Genomic DNA, 18,427 nt, shown 5'->3' with positions numbered 1-18,427 from the left:
TAATCGCATTTATTTTATTTATTTAATGTATTTTAAAATGTTCAAAACATCCGCAATAATAGTTCGATATTTGTTATCTATCAGTCATTTTCTAGTGTAAATGTCATATGAATTTATATATTATCATTAAAAAAAATAAAGTTGATTAATTATTATTGGGTAAGAGGAGAGGATAGACCTAAATATTTTTTTGATAATTATATAGCAAAAGAATATATTAGACTTAGGTAGAAAAAAATTTATATTTTAAAAAATTGTAGTTACAGAATCATTCTATATATATTGTAACCGATGAAACATTAAACTATTATAATAATATCATTCGCAATATAAAACTTTAACCGCAATTATGGCTGAATTTTGAGTAGAATATGTGGCTTTTGTCTCTGCAATCTTTGCCAAAACTATGTTTAACCATTTGGCAGACCTTTGCGAATAGAAAGGTTTTTAAACCAGCCATCAACCTACAGAAATGTAATTAAAACTAAACGAGTCAAATAGATTGAATTTCATAAACGAAAAATCCATTATGTTTCAGAACAAAAAAAAAAAAACACAATATNAAGATATTTTTTTTTTCAAAAAAAAAAAAAAAAAAACACAATATTCCAAACCAAATAGCATAAGTTACTGCGGGTTTTAACAAAAAAAAAAACAATAAAAATAATTTAAACTATTTATATCATTTATACCATTTAAATAAGGTACTCATTAAAAAGCATGAAAAATATGATTATTAATTGATTGATATTTAATTAATGAAACAATAAATGAAAAATCTGTGTATGGTATTTATAGATTTAGAGAAAGCGTATGATAGAGTCCCGAGAGAGGTTTTAAAGTGGTCATTAATGAGAAAAGGAGTCCCGAAAAAGTACATTAATATAATAGAATATATGTATGATGACACTTGTACCCGGGTAAAAAGCGTAGGAAGAATAACAGAAGGTTTTTGGGTAAGAGTAGGAGTGCACCAAGGTTTTGCATTAGGCCCTTACTTATTCTTTATAGTAATTAATTTCTATTAATTTTTAATTTTAATTAAAAAGATTAATTTCCTCCCTATTTTCTCCTATTAACGCTATATCGTCAGCAAACAACATGCACCACGGCACCTCTCCTTATATTTCTCTAGTAATTTCATCTATCACTATAGAGAATAAGTAAGGGCTTAAAGCAGAATCTTGGTGCCCTCCTACTCTTACCCGAAAACCTTCTGATACTTCTTCTACGCTTTTTACCTGGTACAAGTGCCATCATACATATCTTTTATTATGTTAATGTACGTTTTCGGGACTCCTTTTCTCATTAATGCCCACTTTAAAACCTCTCTCGGTACTCTGTCATACGCTTTCTCCAAATCTATAAATACTATACACAGATTTTTCTTCTTTTCCATAAACTTTTCTACTAGTTGCCTCCCACAAAATACTGACTCCATTGTTGACTTACCAGGCATAAATCCAAACTGGTTTTTAGATACCGATGTCTTATTTTTTATTCTCTTATCTATTACCTTTCCCAAATTTTCATACTATGACTCATAAGCTTTATGCCTCTATAATTTCCACACTCCTGTACGTGATCTTTACCTTTAAATATCACCATGGTACTTCATCCATCACTAAAAATATAATTGGTGTATAAATATTGTTATTAATGTATTGTTAAATATTTGTAATTGCGCGTCTCGGGGCAATTGTCTAGTCTACTCTTCTGAAACCTTTAGATAATATATGTGATGTCATTATTAAGTAAATATATAAAATTAGGTCTTAAATAATTAATAAGTTAAGTAATATTAGAACATATAATCATTACGTGAAAATTAATCTATTATTAAATCATTTCTATGTCAGTATTTATATGTTAACTGAAGAAATGTTTATTAAAACTTTTAATTTATCATTACGCGTACGTTAATTTTTTATATCTTGGGAATCTCTTTCTTACTATTTTTAATTTGATATTAATGGTTAAAATATATTAATTTTCCTATCTTTCACGTTGTATATGCAATAGAAACAACCTAATCAGTAACAGTTGTTTATTGCTGTTTTCATGAACATTCTAGATAATTAGAATATTGAATAAACGCTTTTTATTATTTATGTAAATAATTCTAGGCTTTATTGAGATATAAAGGTAGATGCTATTGACCAAATGACGGCATTACTTGTATCTCTCTTAAAACCTTACACTAAATTTTAATATTTCGATGAAAACTACTATCAAATAATTCCAACATTAAAAGCCTTTAAAATATGTCTGTGATTTTTATCATAAAACATTTGAAAATATTATAAATTATATTATACGTTTTATTTGCTAAAAATGTCATCCCTTATGTCTTAATATGGATATTTTATTTCCTCTAAAGGTATATTATATTTTTATATTAAACCTCTATAAAATGTTTTATTCTCGGAAAAGGATTGAATTGTCCATTATCCCCATACTTGCGTTTATAAGGTTTAATTTAAAACTCAAAACGTCCTTTAACTGTTTAAAATTTAAAAAATGCAAATGCATTTCATTAATTTTATTTAATTAAGTATGGAAATTTTATAATAATTTAAGTGTACGTGGTTTAAGTTAAATTCAAAATAACATTTTGTTTGATCAAAAAGTATTGTTATATTTGTTTCAACATAATGCATTCATTAATTGTGATTACAAAAGTATTTTTCTTGCAAATTCATAGGTATAAAAGAGAACTTAGAAGAATTTTTCAAAACTATGGTACCTTAGATCTAATTGTACATACATTTGTGATATTTTATGTCTCTAATATCAAAATTGATCCTGTAATTTTTAATAATTTGACACAAAAAAAAAAACATGAGTAAAACTAAAATCTCTCTAGTTATGTCTCAAAGCTAAAAAACCAAAGTTAAAATATTCTTATAATAAACGAAAAATATAAAGCAATATATCTTATTTGTAGGTAATTTGAACGGGATGAATGTATTGAGTATGGCATTTCAAGCGCCTAAAATACCTGGCATTTCTTCTCAGTCCTTTTTACCATATAATTCTCCAAAAATATCAGGCAAGTTATAATTAATTACAAATAATTTCAGTGGGTCATTATTAGTGAGACATAACATATAATTTATAAATTATAAAAGCAAATAAATTAAAGTAAAAAAATATTAAAACTAAAAAATATTTTGTGTATAATCATAAATTATTCTTCATAATTTAATGTTTTTCATTAGGTTTAATATATATATATATACAGTATTATAAACAAACTTACTAATCTTTTCTTAACTCATGATACTTAATGGATTTCTTTTTCAACAGAAAATAGTTTTATTGATCTTAAAAATATATTTAATTACATAAATAGAAATTCTATAGTCTAATTTTTTATATTATATCTTTAAAGTTTTAATTAAAAATGAATAATTGTATCGAAAATTTTCCTATGAAAGATTATAAATACTCTATAAAATTATTTATACTAAAGTTATTTGAATTTCATAATATTAATAGAACGTAATATTTAATATTATGTTTACCAAATGTAAAATATTACAAAACTTTATTAAAGTCTCGTTAAAAATATAAAAAGTTATATCAATTGAATCTCTTTTTAACGAAGTCAATGTATTGTAAGTTATTTTTAAATTTTCAGGTCTTCAAGATACATATTCAGGAAGCGTATTGAATGGTCGTGGTGGAACAGTAGCTCCTGCGCCACTTCAACCACGAGCTGCAACAATTGAATCTGTTTTTTTACCACTACAGGTGAATGGAAGCAAATGTTTTCTTTTGTACATTTTTATGCTATAAAAATATGTTATTCTTAATTGATGAACTTCATACCCAATTGAACATAATTATTCACTCGTACAGAAAATGTCCATCAATGAAACGTATTATTTATAACTTAGTATGAAATAATTTCTAATTTATATTTTAGCCAAGTCTTCTGGCATCCTTTGGTGAAGATCCCAGGCCTCAAGACATAGCAATGCAGAGAACATCATCATTACCAGCATCATCAGGAATTGACTCTGTTAACCCTTCATCTTCGTGAACATTTTGCTCATAAATGTGTTTTATACAGGGTTCTCTGAATATTATGGGACATCATTTTGAGAATGGACTAGTAAAAATATTAATTCAATGCTACTTATTATGTATTAGGTTGTATTTTTCCTTGTAAAATTACTTATATTCTAAACACCATAATATTTTTTCTCCGAGTTTATTGAATGATTATAATTACACTAATAATTTTATTAATAAAAAAAATGATTTATTTTTTTTTGTTTTAAATATATATTCTAGTAAATTACAGATTTAATAAAATAACCAGGGCAGTATAATAAAAAATAAATTTTAATTTAATAAAATTTATCTGTCAATAAATTAAATGTATAAATAAAATAATTCTACACACAATATCATTTGCCAAAAATAAAAATCAACGAGTTTAAAAGTTAATTGATTTTCAAAATTAAGCTAATATTTTTAAAAGTATCATCATCTTAAAACAACAAATATTTCATAATAACAATACTGAAATTTTCTAAAAAAAATTTGGAATTTCGCTGCACATATGTACTTTAGAATGTCAACATATTAATAGTGAAATAAATTATTGAATTTGTTAAAAGATTAAACATTTTGATACAATTCTGAGAATAAATTACATTTTTTTAATAAATTAAATTTATTTATTTAATTTTTGTAAATAAAGAACCAAATGTTTTCAATAAATTGTCTAGATAATGTGTTAAACTACTACCACTTCATTGTTATAATCCTTATTACAAGTTACTACAAATTTTTCGTACTATGTTTTAAAACATAAGATTAATTGTATTTATGTTAAGTTGAGTTTTCAATAATTTATTAGATTAATAATTGGATAATGTTAATATACTTATTTTCGATTGTACATAATAGTTTATACTCTGTGATATTTTATTTGTTTATTTACTTAATAACAATAAATAGTAAACTTTAAATTACACGATTTATAATTAATTATCATATATATTATTAGTATCCTTATGCATAAAAATATTTATTAAATATACCTTGAATTAAAAAAGAAAAATGATCAAACAAATGTATGTATGTAATAATATCTAAATAATAATTTACAAAGAAATTACAGGTATGAATACATAAAAAACACTATAAAATAAAAATCTACCAGAAATTTTGATTTAAGTATAACATAATATGAACTAAATACTACTATCGATATAAATGTTAAACTGGCTTATGATACATGCAACTTAAAATGTGACAGTAAAATAGATCTGTTATAAATCTTCCAAATTCAAAATGATATTAAAAATAAATATGTTAGTTATTTTTTTAATTTTAATAAAATTCCATCATCAGTTTCTGGGATCCAGTATATTATATAATCACAAAACAATTGATATCTAGTTCCTGAAACATACTTAGTATAACAATAAAATCCTCGTATTCCATGATAAAAAACATTTATATCTTTATTATAACATTTAGCCGGTATAGACAATTTTGTTTCAAATTGAAAACTGAAATTTTTTAATTCTGGAACATAAAAATCATTTTCATAATTTCCTTTGATTCCATTTTTGAGAGCTTTAAAAAATTCTTCGCTTGATAAGTCAGGATATATTTCATTTATATGCATCTTATACTTATTTTTATATTCAATAATATTGCCAAAAGTATGATAATTTTCATGGTAATAGTTACTGTCTTTTTGTTTATAAGTAAAAATATCTGTTTGGTTAGCATATCCAGTTAAAATAAATTCCGAATATGGATGTGAGATTACATTATTTGAATTTTTAAAAATAAAAATTTCATTATTGAAGATCTTTTTTAATCTAACTGCAGGATCTATAAATTCAGTCGAACAATACATAATATTCAAAATTAAAAATATACTTATTTTCCTTGTGAATGAAAAATAATTGAAAGAGTTCATATTTGTAATTTGATGTATTTTATTTTATGCTTGAAAATCACGATGCATCTGAAACGTAAAATAAAACTCTATTAATAAAATATTGTATTATAGTATTCAAATAATTTAGTATTAAAAAATGCGTTATCAGCAGGTTTTGATATAGAGTTTAGTAATTTGGGTCTAAAATAATGAATCATATCATCATCCCCTTAGCTTCTATTCCAACTATATTTGAATAACTCTACTTTACGATTTGACAGGTTTTAACACCAGGTGTTAACCTGCAACCTTAGTTATGGCTGAGGAGCAAGATGCATGTCACTGTCAAAGTTCCCGTATGGTCACCCATCTGGGAACCAACACCAAACAACGCAGCTGAACATTAACGCTAAGGCGGTGACCGATTGATCTACTACGCCACATATGTATACACAAAATAACGAATTATGTATAATTGTATATTTACTTTAAGAATAATATCAATGAGTCATTAATGAATAATATTTATTAAACGATCAATTAGTAATCCTTCTCATCGTGACTTTTATTTAGAAAAGTAATTTCAAAAATGTGTTTTTTATTTTATTAGTTCAAATATGACAAAAACATTCTTCTTAATTTATTTGTAATGTCATAATATTTTGTAAATTTTTGTATTTATTAATCGTTAGTCGGTCAGTCGTGTATATTTTATTTGTTATTGATATTTTGCATTATCGTTTTGTATACCTATTTGTATTAATAGTATTGTCATATGATTTCTATTACACAAATAATTGGCGACTTTGTATTTATTTACCTCATTCTACTCACTCTAAAACTCTTGTATTGCTGAAAAAACGACACTAATGCACTTGAAAAGCATCATTATGTCTTATGTGGTAAAATAATTATTAAAATTTCTTTGTTTTTTTTTAAGGTTACGGTAATCATATAAGAAATCTTATATCGAGAAATTAAAAAAATAAGTTTTAATATAATTAAATTTGTAAAATTATAAACTTCTGTTATATATACAGTTTTAAACATATTGGTCATATATTAAAAGCATAAAATTAAACTGCATTCAAAAACACTATATTTAGTAATAACACATGCAATAGACAATAATCATTGAAGTTATTGAGAATACTTATCAATGTTATTTTTTAAATATTCATAAAATCATCATGATATCTAAATATTTTAGAATAAATAATTAAAATATACTACAGATATTTCACCTAAACCGATAAAATATCCATTATACTAATTTATAAAAAATATCACGTTTATTATCTACCAAGACCTTATATCGACCAATAGAATGTCTAAAAATATGATCATAAATGTATTTTATCCATTAAAGGTAATGTCAAGTAAAAAATAGAGCTGGTAACATAATGTCAATTTTCTGTGATATACATTGTCGAATTTTTACAATAATACTAATCAACAACATACTTATTGAAAGTATCATGGTTATCAAATGGAATGTGTTTTGAAAACATTTATTATTACTTATACACAGTATTTATACAAAAATTTTATGTAGAAATTGCTTATACGTAGTATTTCCTGTTTGTGTAATGTGTTTTTTCATATATAATCGAAGTAATAGTAATTATTATCAATTACTTGTGGGATATAAAAGTTTGGGGTAGAAAGTGTGCTACTCCTCCACGGTTTTCTCTAAATATTTGGAACTTATTTAAACAACTTTCGTACAAAAGACACGGAGGAGTGGTTTCAAGTTTTTAATATCTTTTGAATACCTATTGTCCATCCATTTTTATGAAAATTTCTTGATTACGTGAAAAAAAAAGTATATAATGTTTTTGTTCTTATAAATCAACTTTTGCATTGCTACCATAATATTACATATCCAGCTAATAAATCTTACACTTTAAAGTAATTATACGAAACTGTCAGGATTATAAGGACTGGAATAATATTTCAACATACCTTAAAAAGTAATTAACTATCGCCTAAAATTAAATTTCACGGAAGAAGTATTATCTTCATTTGAAGACGAGGATGAAGAATAGGGCATTCTTTAATTCAACGTATCCGTAAAAGACTACTGTAAGTGTTGTACTACTGTAAATTGCTAATTTATTGTTTTTTTCAAACACTTTCTACTATTTCGTTTTTAAATTAAAACTTCAACTTAAAATAAAATTTACAAACATTTTTGGACAAAAAAACTAGGACATAAAAAAAGAAAACATAAAATAATGGCTCAAAAACAATGATCTAAAAAACAAACGTGGACATATTGTTACAAACATATTTTGGTCATAAGAATGGAAATATAAACAGGACACCGTATATTACAAACTATGAACTATTTACAAATATCGTTGAATTCATTATAAATTGTAAATTGTGAAAAATGAACCAATGACCTGTAGTGCTGCAGTTTTTATTATAATATATATATATATATTGTGAAAAGAACTTTCTCAATGTGATAGGTTATATAATTATAAGATATGACTTACAAAACTCATCCGTATGAAATGAATTGTTCTGATAAATTGTGTAATTATACTAGTAAGCAAAATGATTCTTGTAGTGTTATTAATTAAACAACGAATTGAAGAAATACAGTTTTTAATTTATTCAAGTACATTTTCAAAATTAATTTAATTAAACGAAATTGTACCAGAAATTAATATGAAAATTTCTAAAATTTATTTTAACAACAAGAAACACAAAATGATTTTACAAACGACAGTTAACTTCTGAATTTGTTACATGAATGCGACAAATCGACATTACTTTAATGTAAATGTTTGTATAATGTACTAGAATATCATTTAGGTCAATAATGACGAAAACATCAGATCTAGTAAAACTAGTTAATTTAATAAAATTATTTATTTTATTAATGCATATTTTGACAATTAGTATAATTGGTGAAAGTAATTTATGAGACAATTGACTTAATTAGTTGGTGTTTTCAACTTAGATGTTTTGATATTAGTTACATTTTAAATGATACCATAAGTTTTTTCTTAGTAGTTAATAAAAAAGAGTTTTTAGTCAAATGGGTTACAAAAATTTTTAAAATCCAAGTGAAAGTATTTGTAAAATATTCTATATTGTTTGATTATTATATCCCTAACAATATATTAAGGATATAANAAAATCCAAGTGAAAGTATTTGTAAAATATTCTATATTGTTTGATTATTATATCCCTAACAATATATTAAGGATATCAAAAAAAAAAAAAACTAACGAAGATATTTATATTAAATATCCGTTTTTTATTTATTGAAAAACTTTATAGGAAAATATTTGACTTTCATCAAATAGCGACTCTGGTATAACTAATTAATAAATTATAATCTACTTAATTTATTCGAAATTTTCAGAATTAAAATTTTATTAAATCGTAAAATATAAAAATATTTTTAATGTGTAATAGGCAATAGACTAGATAATTAATATACAGTATAATTATTTTTACAAGAATACATTTTGAACTACAGTGTAGTATTTTTAATATTTTCTCTATATCATTCACTAATTTAAACTCTGTATTTTTCGGGAAGATTTACTTTTATTATTGAACGGAGGGAAAAACTTTTCATATTTCTTCATAAAGAAACAATATGCGATATTTTGAAGCATCGATGTTAAAACTCACATGTATACAGAGTGAACAATTAAGGGTAAGACACACATTTCTCAGAAACTATTGAGTATTTTAATTTTTGTAAAGAAAAATATTAATAGATTCAAATAACTCTAAAATAATATGTGATTATTTTTTTTCTTCCTTTCAGAGTTAAAAGACCGAAATTTTAATCTTCTTTAATTTGAATCCTTATTTTTAATTTGACGATATGGAAGAAAAAAAATTCAAACAATTTAAATCTCATATTTTTTTTATTAGATCGACTTTTTGTATTTTAATATTTTATATTGTCTAAAGGTTTGATTTAGAAAACAATTTCATCATTAATTTGATTGAAATAGTACCGGAGGTAACAATAATCTGTTTCAAAGGGCTACAAATTATCATCGGTATTTATTCTTGCTATCGCTAGTAACAAATAATAAGAATTGTCAATAAAAAATGTTTTTGTGGCACCATGGGAAATGACCACTACTATATACTAAATAACAAATTTGCAATAGAAAATTCAAGTGTTCAAGGGGAGCAATCGCTATATCCCTTTTAAATACGTCCTTAGTATACATAATAATTATTAATATTCTAATTATAATAATTGTATTTATATTATAGAAAAATTACAAAAAAGTTCGGCAGGTATTATACCTGGACTATGTAAACAATTTATTTCGATAAAAATATTGGTTATTGTGATTTGACGTTGGACAGTTGTCATTGATGGAACCCAATTTTTACGATAAACTCATAGACTTATACATCATATATGAGATAAATAAAATTATTAATACTATACTATTCTAATAATGAATGTACAAACTATACTTATAACCGTCCTGAAATTTATGTATAACTTATTTATCTATAACATAAAACATTTCTTAATAAAATATACAAAATAAAGTCTATGCGCAAATACAAATTAGAATCCTAATATAAACTCTACATATGAAAATTTTAATGAAATGATTTTTTGTAAAAAATAATAAAGATATTTTGATAAAATTAATTTGACGCAATTTTTATCAAGTGTAGTGTTTTAATTTGATTAATAGTTTTTTGATAATTAATAAAAAGTAGTAAAGTATAACTAATATTTTTATTAGAGAAATAAGTATTTAAAAGAATAGTCAGCACATTTAAAGACTACACTTCCCATGATTTTTTCTTAATATTGTCTCTGATTATGAAATTCAAAATATGAAATTCAAAATATGAAATTTCATTAAAGAAAATTAAAGTTTAGGTTTTTTAACCTTGATGGGATGAAAAAAATTATTTAATTACATAATATTGTAGTTTTTTGAATAAAAATTTTTTTCTTTTAAAAAAATAGTATATGTAATAGTTTTTAAAATATTGAGTTCTTTATCCTTAATTGATGATTTTGTATATTCTCAAATGTGAGTTCTACAATATTGAGGTAATACTTAATTTCTCTGACTGTCGTCCGGTGTTGGGATGATAAGATGCAATGGGAAACATTTTTTACTAATGTTGCCAAGGGAGAACTCAATTGTATAATATATTGTATGATAATACTGTTAATATTGCTCAAAAATAGTGTGGGAATATTGACTTGTAAAGCAATCTTTATAGAGGCTCTTCTTGTGCTTACTATATATATATATATACATATAATAAATAAAATAACTCATAAAAACTGTTGAAGTGTTTTTTTAGTCAATTTTTTAGGCCAAACATTATGAGTCCTTAAACAAACAATTATATTATTAACAATTACAAACCTGATGATGATTTTTTAGTTGAAACTATAGTAATTAGAAAGTAATTTAAATTATACTCTAAGTTTTGTTTATTATTTTATTTTAATAAATCATTTATTTATATAATAAAAGTATAACATAATTAAACATTCAATAAAATTTTGACACATTGTAAACAAAAATTTATTGTTCGGAAGATTTGATAATAATTATTTTAAAATAAAATTGTAACTCTTACATTTTTTTAAGAAGAAAGCCTGGCAAGTCTTCTAAAACAGAAAAAAACTACAAGTGAAAATTTAATGAAATTTGATTTTTTTTTAAATATAACAACATTTTTGTTCAATTTTTGAAAAGAGTGGTTTTCATATTTTTTTAAAGTACTTTTATGCAGATAAATTAATAGTAATAAAACATAGTTGTAGAGTTATAATAATATGTATTGAAAGCTTTAAAAAACATGTTATATTATATTTTTTTAATTGGTGAATATTTTTAATTTAAATTCATAAAAATAATTATTACAATTGTTATATATCTATTATAAGAACACTTAATTCACTAAGATGGATGATTCAATAAAAAAATGGGTTCTTGATTAATATAACACAAAAATTTAACACATTTATTATTAATTAACATAATAAATAAGAAAGTTATATTGTAACAATAACATTCACCATAATTTTTATAAAACACACAAAATACTAATAAATAATAGTATAAAATGCACAAAATAAAAATAAATAATCAATGGATAAAAAAATTTATATAGAAATAGTACGAAACATTATTGTCTACGAAATTGTTAGAAATTATATTTTAATATTAAAATAAGTAAATTATATTTTATGCTAACCTAGATAAATATAGAATAAATATCGTTAGTTAGTACGAACACTTAAGCAGCGATACTGTGATGTTACTATATCAGTTTAATTAAACAATAATATAAAACAAAATTGTATTTTAATGAAGTAGCCTTGACCTTATTTCAATGTGACAATAATGATTGACACTTATAGAGACCACTGTTGAAACTTTGTCATACATAAAATTTCTTTTTTGATTTAAAATATATTTTAATGCTTTTCTGAATAAACAGCGATAACTCCCATTATTTCTCTTTCCTTTAGTTATCCTTTTTTTAACTTAATTTTATATTTAAAATTAATAAAAAATGCTCTTTTCTTAAAACTTACAACTTCATCTATACTCTCTTTTGGCGTATTTAAACTCGTTTATGTTCATAACTAGTTCAACATTTGTCTGCGACAATGCTTATTAATTTATTACACAATTCAAATCAGTGCCATAACTAGAAATTTTTGTAATGAATATTATTTTTGAAGTCACAAACTTATAAAAAAAAAGATGGGTTAAAATGATTTTGACCCCATTCTAATTTTTTTTTTAATTTTAGAAGGGCTAGACAAATTTACGATTTATGCTTATAATAATTTTTAATGACCTTTCATACATTATTTTACTTAATATTCTAATAGTACCATTTTCAATAAAATAATTGAAAACAGAAAATTCGTGTTAATATTTTTTAACTTGCATGGTAAAAATATAAAAATATTACATTTTTTTATAAAAAATAAACTTGCTGTTAGTAAAACAATTTTTAATTACTTAAATGGCTTTTCATTTTTATGCAGATCATAAAAATTACTATTATATTACAGTAATTTTTGTAACTATTACTATAATTATTATTATTGAATTTAATATAGTAAAATTACTATAGAATAATTTTTATAATAGAAGAGGTCAACACAAAAGTGTTCTTGTTATTTTGGAACTAAATTTTAAATATGCACCAGATGAATATTTAAATCACTGTTTTATGTTTCGTGTAGAATATATAAATTATAGAATCAAATTTTTTTTAAGCCTTTTACAAAATAATTTAAAAGTGATTATCAATGATAAATAATTATACTCTTAAAATATATGTCCGAATTTTCACATACACGTGTTTTAACGTATACAATGTTAGAGAAACTATTGATAAATAATGATTAAAATGTTATAATAGTATACGAATTTTCAATAATTTATGTCAAAATTATACTACTTGTTAGTAAAAATAACATGTATATTAAAAGTACTATACTGACACAAGGAAATTGTTGGATAATTTTTTATAGTGAACGTAATTTTAATAAAACACCATCATCAGTGTCTGGGATCCAGTATATCAAGTAATCACAAAGCAACCGATGTCTAGTTCCTGAAACATACTTAGTATAGCAATAAAATCAATAGATTCCATGATAAAAGATATTTATATCTTTATTATGAAATTTACTAGGTATAGCCAGATTATTGTGAAATTTGAAATGAAAATTTTTAAATTCTGGAATATAAAAATCATTTTCGTAGGTTCTTTTAATTCCATCTTTAAGAGCAGTGAAAAATTTTGCACTTATCATATTAGGATAAATTTCATTAATATTCCAAATATATTCATTTTTATATTCAATAATATTGCTAAAAGTATCTGAATTTTCATGGTAATTATCATTGTCTTTTATCTCATACGTGTAAAGTGTTGTTTCATTGTCATAACCAGTTACAATAAATTCAGAGTATGGATGTGAAATTAAATTATCAGGATTATTAAAAATAAAAATTTCATTATTGAAAATTTTTTTCAATCGAACTGAAGGATCTATAAATATAGCTGTAGAATAAATAAAATGAAGAGTAAATAAAAAAATTATCTGCCACGTGGCCACAGCACTATAAAAAGAGTTGATGTTGGCAATCCACAATATTTTATTCTAAACTTAATAATCACTATATACAGGGTGATTTTTTTATCATAACCCACTCAATTATTCACAGAATAAATATATTTAAACATTTTTTTTTTTTTATTATCTTTAGTTACACATTATTCTTGAATTATTAACTATTTAAAACTTTTTATGTTCATCCCTTTTGCCTTTTAAGGGTGTCAACTTTGTTTTTTTAAATGAGAACACATATTTTGAATTTAATAAAATGTTTGGATTTTTAATTCAATAGTAAATGGCATTTGAATTTTTAGTATAACTTTATTTGTTTATTAGATATAAACATTTAAAGTTTCAAATTTTTGACTTAATATATATGTATAATACACAAGATATTACAAATACAGGTAGCTAATTGATTTTTTATGACATCAATATTCGCAGGTACACAGAATTGTTATTATCAATGGTAGTAAGGCATATTGTTGTGAGTTTATAAATACACTAACTGATAATACAAAAAGTATATCTATTGATAGTCATAATTGATAATAAACAATCCGTGACTATGACTGCAATGTCATAAAAATCCAATTAGCTACCTGTATTTGTAATCCCTTGTGTATTATACCTATATATTAACTCAAAAATTTGAAACTTTAAATGTTTATATCTAATAAACAAATAAAGTTATATTAAAAATTCAAATGCCATTTACTATTAAATTAAAAATTCAAACATTTTATTAAATTCAAAATATGTGTTCCCATTAAAAAAAACAAAGTTGACACCCTTACCAGGCATAAGGGATGAACTTAAAAAGTATTACATAGTTAATAATTCAAAAATAGTGTGTAACTAAAGATAACCAAAAAAAAAAAAATGTTTAAATATAATTATTCTGTAAGTAATTGAATGGGTTATGATAAAAAAATCATCCTGTATATCTGAAACGTAATAAAAAAAATCTATTAATGAAATACTAAATCTCATTAAAAGCACTTGTATGAGGATATAACATTCAACAAAATAAGTATAAAATGGTTTGAATTGTCACACCAAACACGTAAATTTGGTACACTCAGCTTAATTCTATTACCAATTTGTTAATTGACTACTTAATACAATTAAGTACAATTAAAAAATGCTTCACGTAAAAAAAAAATATGTTTAAATCTAATATTTCATTATTAAATACAGAATAACATTTATAATGCTACCACTCGATTACTCTTAAATTAATAATTTTTGTGGTTTTTTTTTTGGTTTTTGTTAGTTTTAGTTTTTATAGAGGAGGGCAAGAACTGATCATGCACTCAGGCCTGTATGTTCATTGAGCATCAAGTCCTACCGATTATTTGGCTTTTGTTAGTTTCATATATATCTCCATTTATCTGCCATAAAATATTTTTTGTGTTCATCTTTTTTTGTTTTTGTAATATCATCTGTTTAATAGATAATTATTATCGAAGCATTAATATAAATGGGTTTACTAGATTAATGAACTATATTATATTTAAATATTTGATCCCTTTAATGCACAACATAACATAGGTTTTTCTACTATTAAGGCTATATATTAAATTTATAATATTGATGTAGATAATTTATATAAAAAAATTGATGGTTTAAAATAATTACATGTATCATTTGCACTAAAAGTCTAAAACATTTGATATATTCACTTTAATAATAATCTATTATAATTAGCATCATCTTTGGCGGTAAAAAATATAAAATTTAACTGCACCAAAATGTAAGAAGATTATTCTTTTAATAGTATGTACATGAAAGGATAGTAGACTAAAAGATTCTTCTTATTTTTTAAATTATAGAGCTCTTATGTTAAGGAGCTTTTATTGTAACATTTAGATTGGAAAATATCTAAATAATAAATTGAGACGATGTTATATTGTGTTTCATAAGTAATTTATACAAACAATTTTCAATAAGTTAAGCCTAATATTAAATTATAACAATTCTTGGTAAAAAATTTTTTGTTGGTATACTCAATTTTATTTTTGTATAATAATATATAAAAACTAGATTGAGGTTAAGCAACATAGATATAATTTCTATCTTTTATCCTCGAGCATTTTTTTTTGTAAATTTGATATTTTATCAATTATTAAATAAATATAGTTGTAAAACTATGTGTATAAAATTAATAAAAAAAAAACATAATTACACTTATTTCAAAAATTTGAAATGTTAATATGTTGTACCTCACATGTTAATATTTAATTAGTAATTGTAAGATTTTATGACTAATGGGTTGTCAGAATTTTAAGATTTTGCTAAAGTAGCTGTAATTCTCCATTTTTCCCCAATATACTATTTTTATTTTTATATAAACCATGATGTATATCAAATTAATTAAAATAAAAAACTGACATATGTATAAGAACTCTCTATATAATATATATATACAATTATAAAATAAATCACTTACAAGTTTTTTTTTATAAAATTCGTCTAATGATGTAGAAATATATAATTTAATTTTTGCAGTATAACCCAGTTGATTGAACAATACATTTCTTAAATCAGTTTTGGGTTACACAAGTTCAACAATGAATACAAGAAAACAAAATTTTATCTAAAATTGATTTAGAAAATGATTTAACTTATTTGTAACGACATAAGGCACAATAGAACCGGTCAAATATCAACTAATATCTGACTTTAATATGTGAATAAAGTGCTTCATACTACATAAGCTTATCACATATATTAAATTACACACGATAACAATGTGAATGTGTGTATAATGTACGTAAATACCATTTTCAAGGACAAAAATACTAGTAAAACCAGTTAATTTTATGAAAATAATATATTTATCATTAAAACTTTTTTTAGTTACACACATATCTATTAAATCAGAAATAGTATTTTTCAAGTTAAATATGTCATGTTCTGTTTAAAATTGTAATCTATTGTTATTATAATTAATAAGCTTAGAAAATCAGTTTTAAGTATTAAAATAGTAAATTGTATAACTTCTTATTTGGTTGATCGATTTCTAGTAGTCAGACTATTTAACGACTTATCCAGCCCTATAGCGGTTACATCTGATGTACCCAAGGCGGCCACTTATCACCAATATTTTTAAAAATTTTTTTTAAATGATTTAGCTGCGATAATTTATTATTGCCAATTTTTAATGTTTGCTAATGATTAAAAATTATTTATGGTAATAAAATCTCATAATGAGTATTAAATTGCAAGAAGACTTCAACGATTTGTTAATTGGTGTATTAATAATGGTCCATCGGTTAATTCAAGTAAATTATATCATTTTACCAGTGTCGTTGTCTAAAAATAAATTACTATTTTATAGATTATACTAGACTAGAGGTAGTTATTAATGTGAAAGATTTAGGAATAATATTATTATCTGATTTAAGTTTTAAAGTACATTATGTGCAAAAGCCTATAGTGCCTTATGTAAATACAAGACATCATAATATTTTTCATGATTAACACAAACCTAAAAATTTTGTATAAATAGCCCTATGAAACGTATTTTAATTATTTTGTAATAAACATTTGTTTAAAGGTTAGTTCCATCTTATAAAACAAAGTTGCTGCAGTGATTACTTTTTACACGATTTTATGTATTTATAACATTGTGAAGGGTGTGAGTAAATTACTAATAAGCATTAGCATTTTATGTGTAAATATTTATTTAAATCTGAATTTCTAATTAATATACTAGAAATTATAAAGTATATTTTATGTAATTATATTATATTATATATTTATGTAATTATGATTTTTAAACACTTCTTTAATATTTTTATAAAATTAAAAATTTCCAAATTTTAAAATAGTATTCAGCCATTAATTTTTACTATGAGATATAAAGAACAAAGTATCCACTAGATCATCAGCTTCCATTCTATCTAAGATCAGACACATAGTAGTATATCGATATATTCGACCTTGGACCGAAAAGTGTAAAAAATAATAATTGTTTTTAATTGATAGCAAAATAATTAGTATTGTTTCATTATTGTTTTTTTAAGAGCACAAAAAATTGTTTATCAAAGTAAACTTTAATTACTAAAATTAGTCTTAATGATTTACATTGTCAAGGATATGCAAATTAATTATTAAAATCCATTAAAATTAGATGACATTATTAGGTCTACGTGGTAAGTATTATTAGTATTAATAAGTCAAGCTATAACATATAATTTATGGTTACAAAAATAATTTTACTTAGAACATAGATCACAATAATAACTATCCCGTTTTTCCTTTATTATAATATTAAAATTATTGTGCACCAAAAAAGTATAAAACCTTTTTTATATTTCACATACAGACATATCAACTAGCCCTAAATTTCAACTAGTAAGACAAATGTTGGGACATTAAAATTATTTTTG

The 18,427-nt window shown here is 23.0% G+C and overlaps 1 protein-coding gene and 1 long non-coding RNA gene across 4 annotated transcripts in view; one reads left to right on the top strand and one right to left on the bottom strand.

Moving 5' to 3' along the window:
• The window catches only part of LOC126907734 (potassium voltage-gated channel protein Shaw-like), an 86,175-nt gene extending 82,111 nt beyond the window's left edge, over positions 1-4,064 (top strand). For 2 of the 3 annotated variants that reach the window (XM_050689295.1, XM_050689296.1), the window contains exons 10-12: positions 2,948-3,052; positions 3,644-3,756; positions 3,932-4,064. In XM_050689295.1, the coding sequence (XP_050545252.1) occupies positions 2,948-3,052; positions 3,644-3,756; positions 3,932-4,048 (335 nt within the window). In that variant the 3' untranslated portion in view covers positions 4,049-4,064. The remainder of the gene's footprint in view (positions 1-2,947; positions 3,053-3,643; positions 3,757-3,931) is intronic. The other variant, XM_050689297.1, reaches the window with a different exon arrangement.
• LOC126907764 (uncharacterized) lies at positions 1,535-16,787 on the bottom strand. The gene is made up of 2 exons (XR_007704608.1): positions 16,483-16,787; positions 1,535-5,998 (listed from the first exon to the last, which is right to left on the bottom strand). It is a non-coding gene; the product is annotated as an uncharacterized LOC126907764 (long non-coding RNA).
• Between the last annotated feature and the right edge of the window lie 1,640 nt (positions 16,788-18,427).

Source organism: Daktulosphaira vitifoliae, unplaced genomic scaffold (genome assembly GCF_025091365.1).
Source record: "Daktulosphaira vitifoliae isolate Bord-2020 unplaced genomic scaffold, ASM2509136v1 Scaffold_5, whole genome shotgun sequence".
Taxonomy (NCBI): domain Eukaryota; kingdom Metazoa; phylum Arthropoda; class Insecta; order Hemiptera; family Phylloxeridae; genus Daktulosphaira; species Daktulosphaira vitifoliae.
This window is presented reverse-complemented; position numbering and strand designations above follow the sequence as displayed.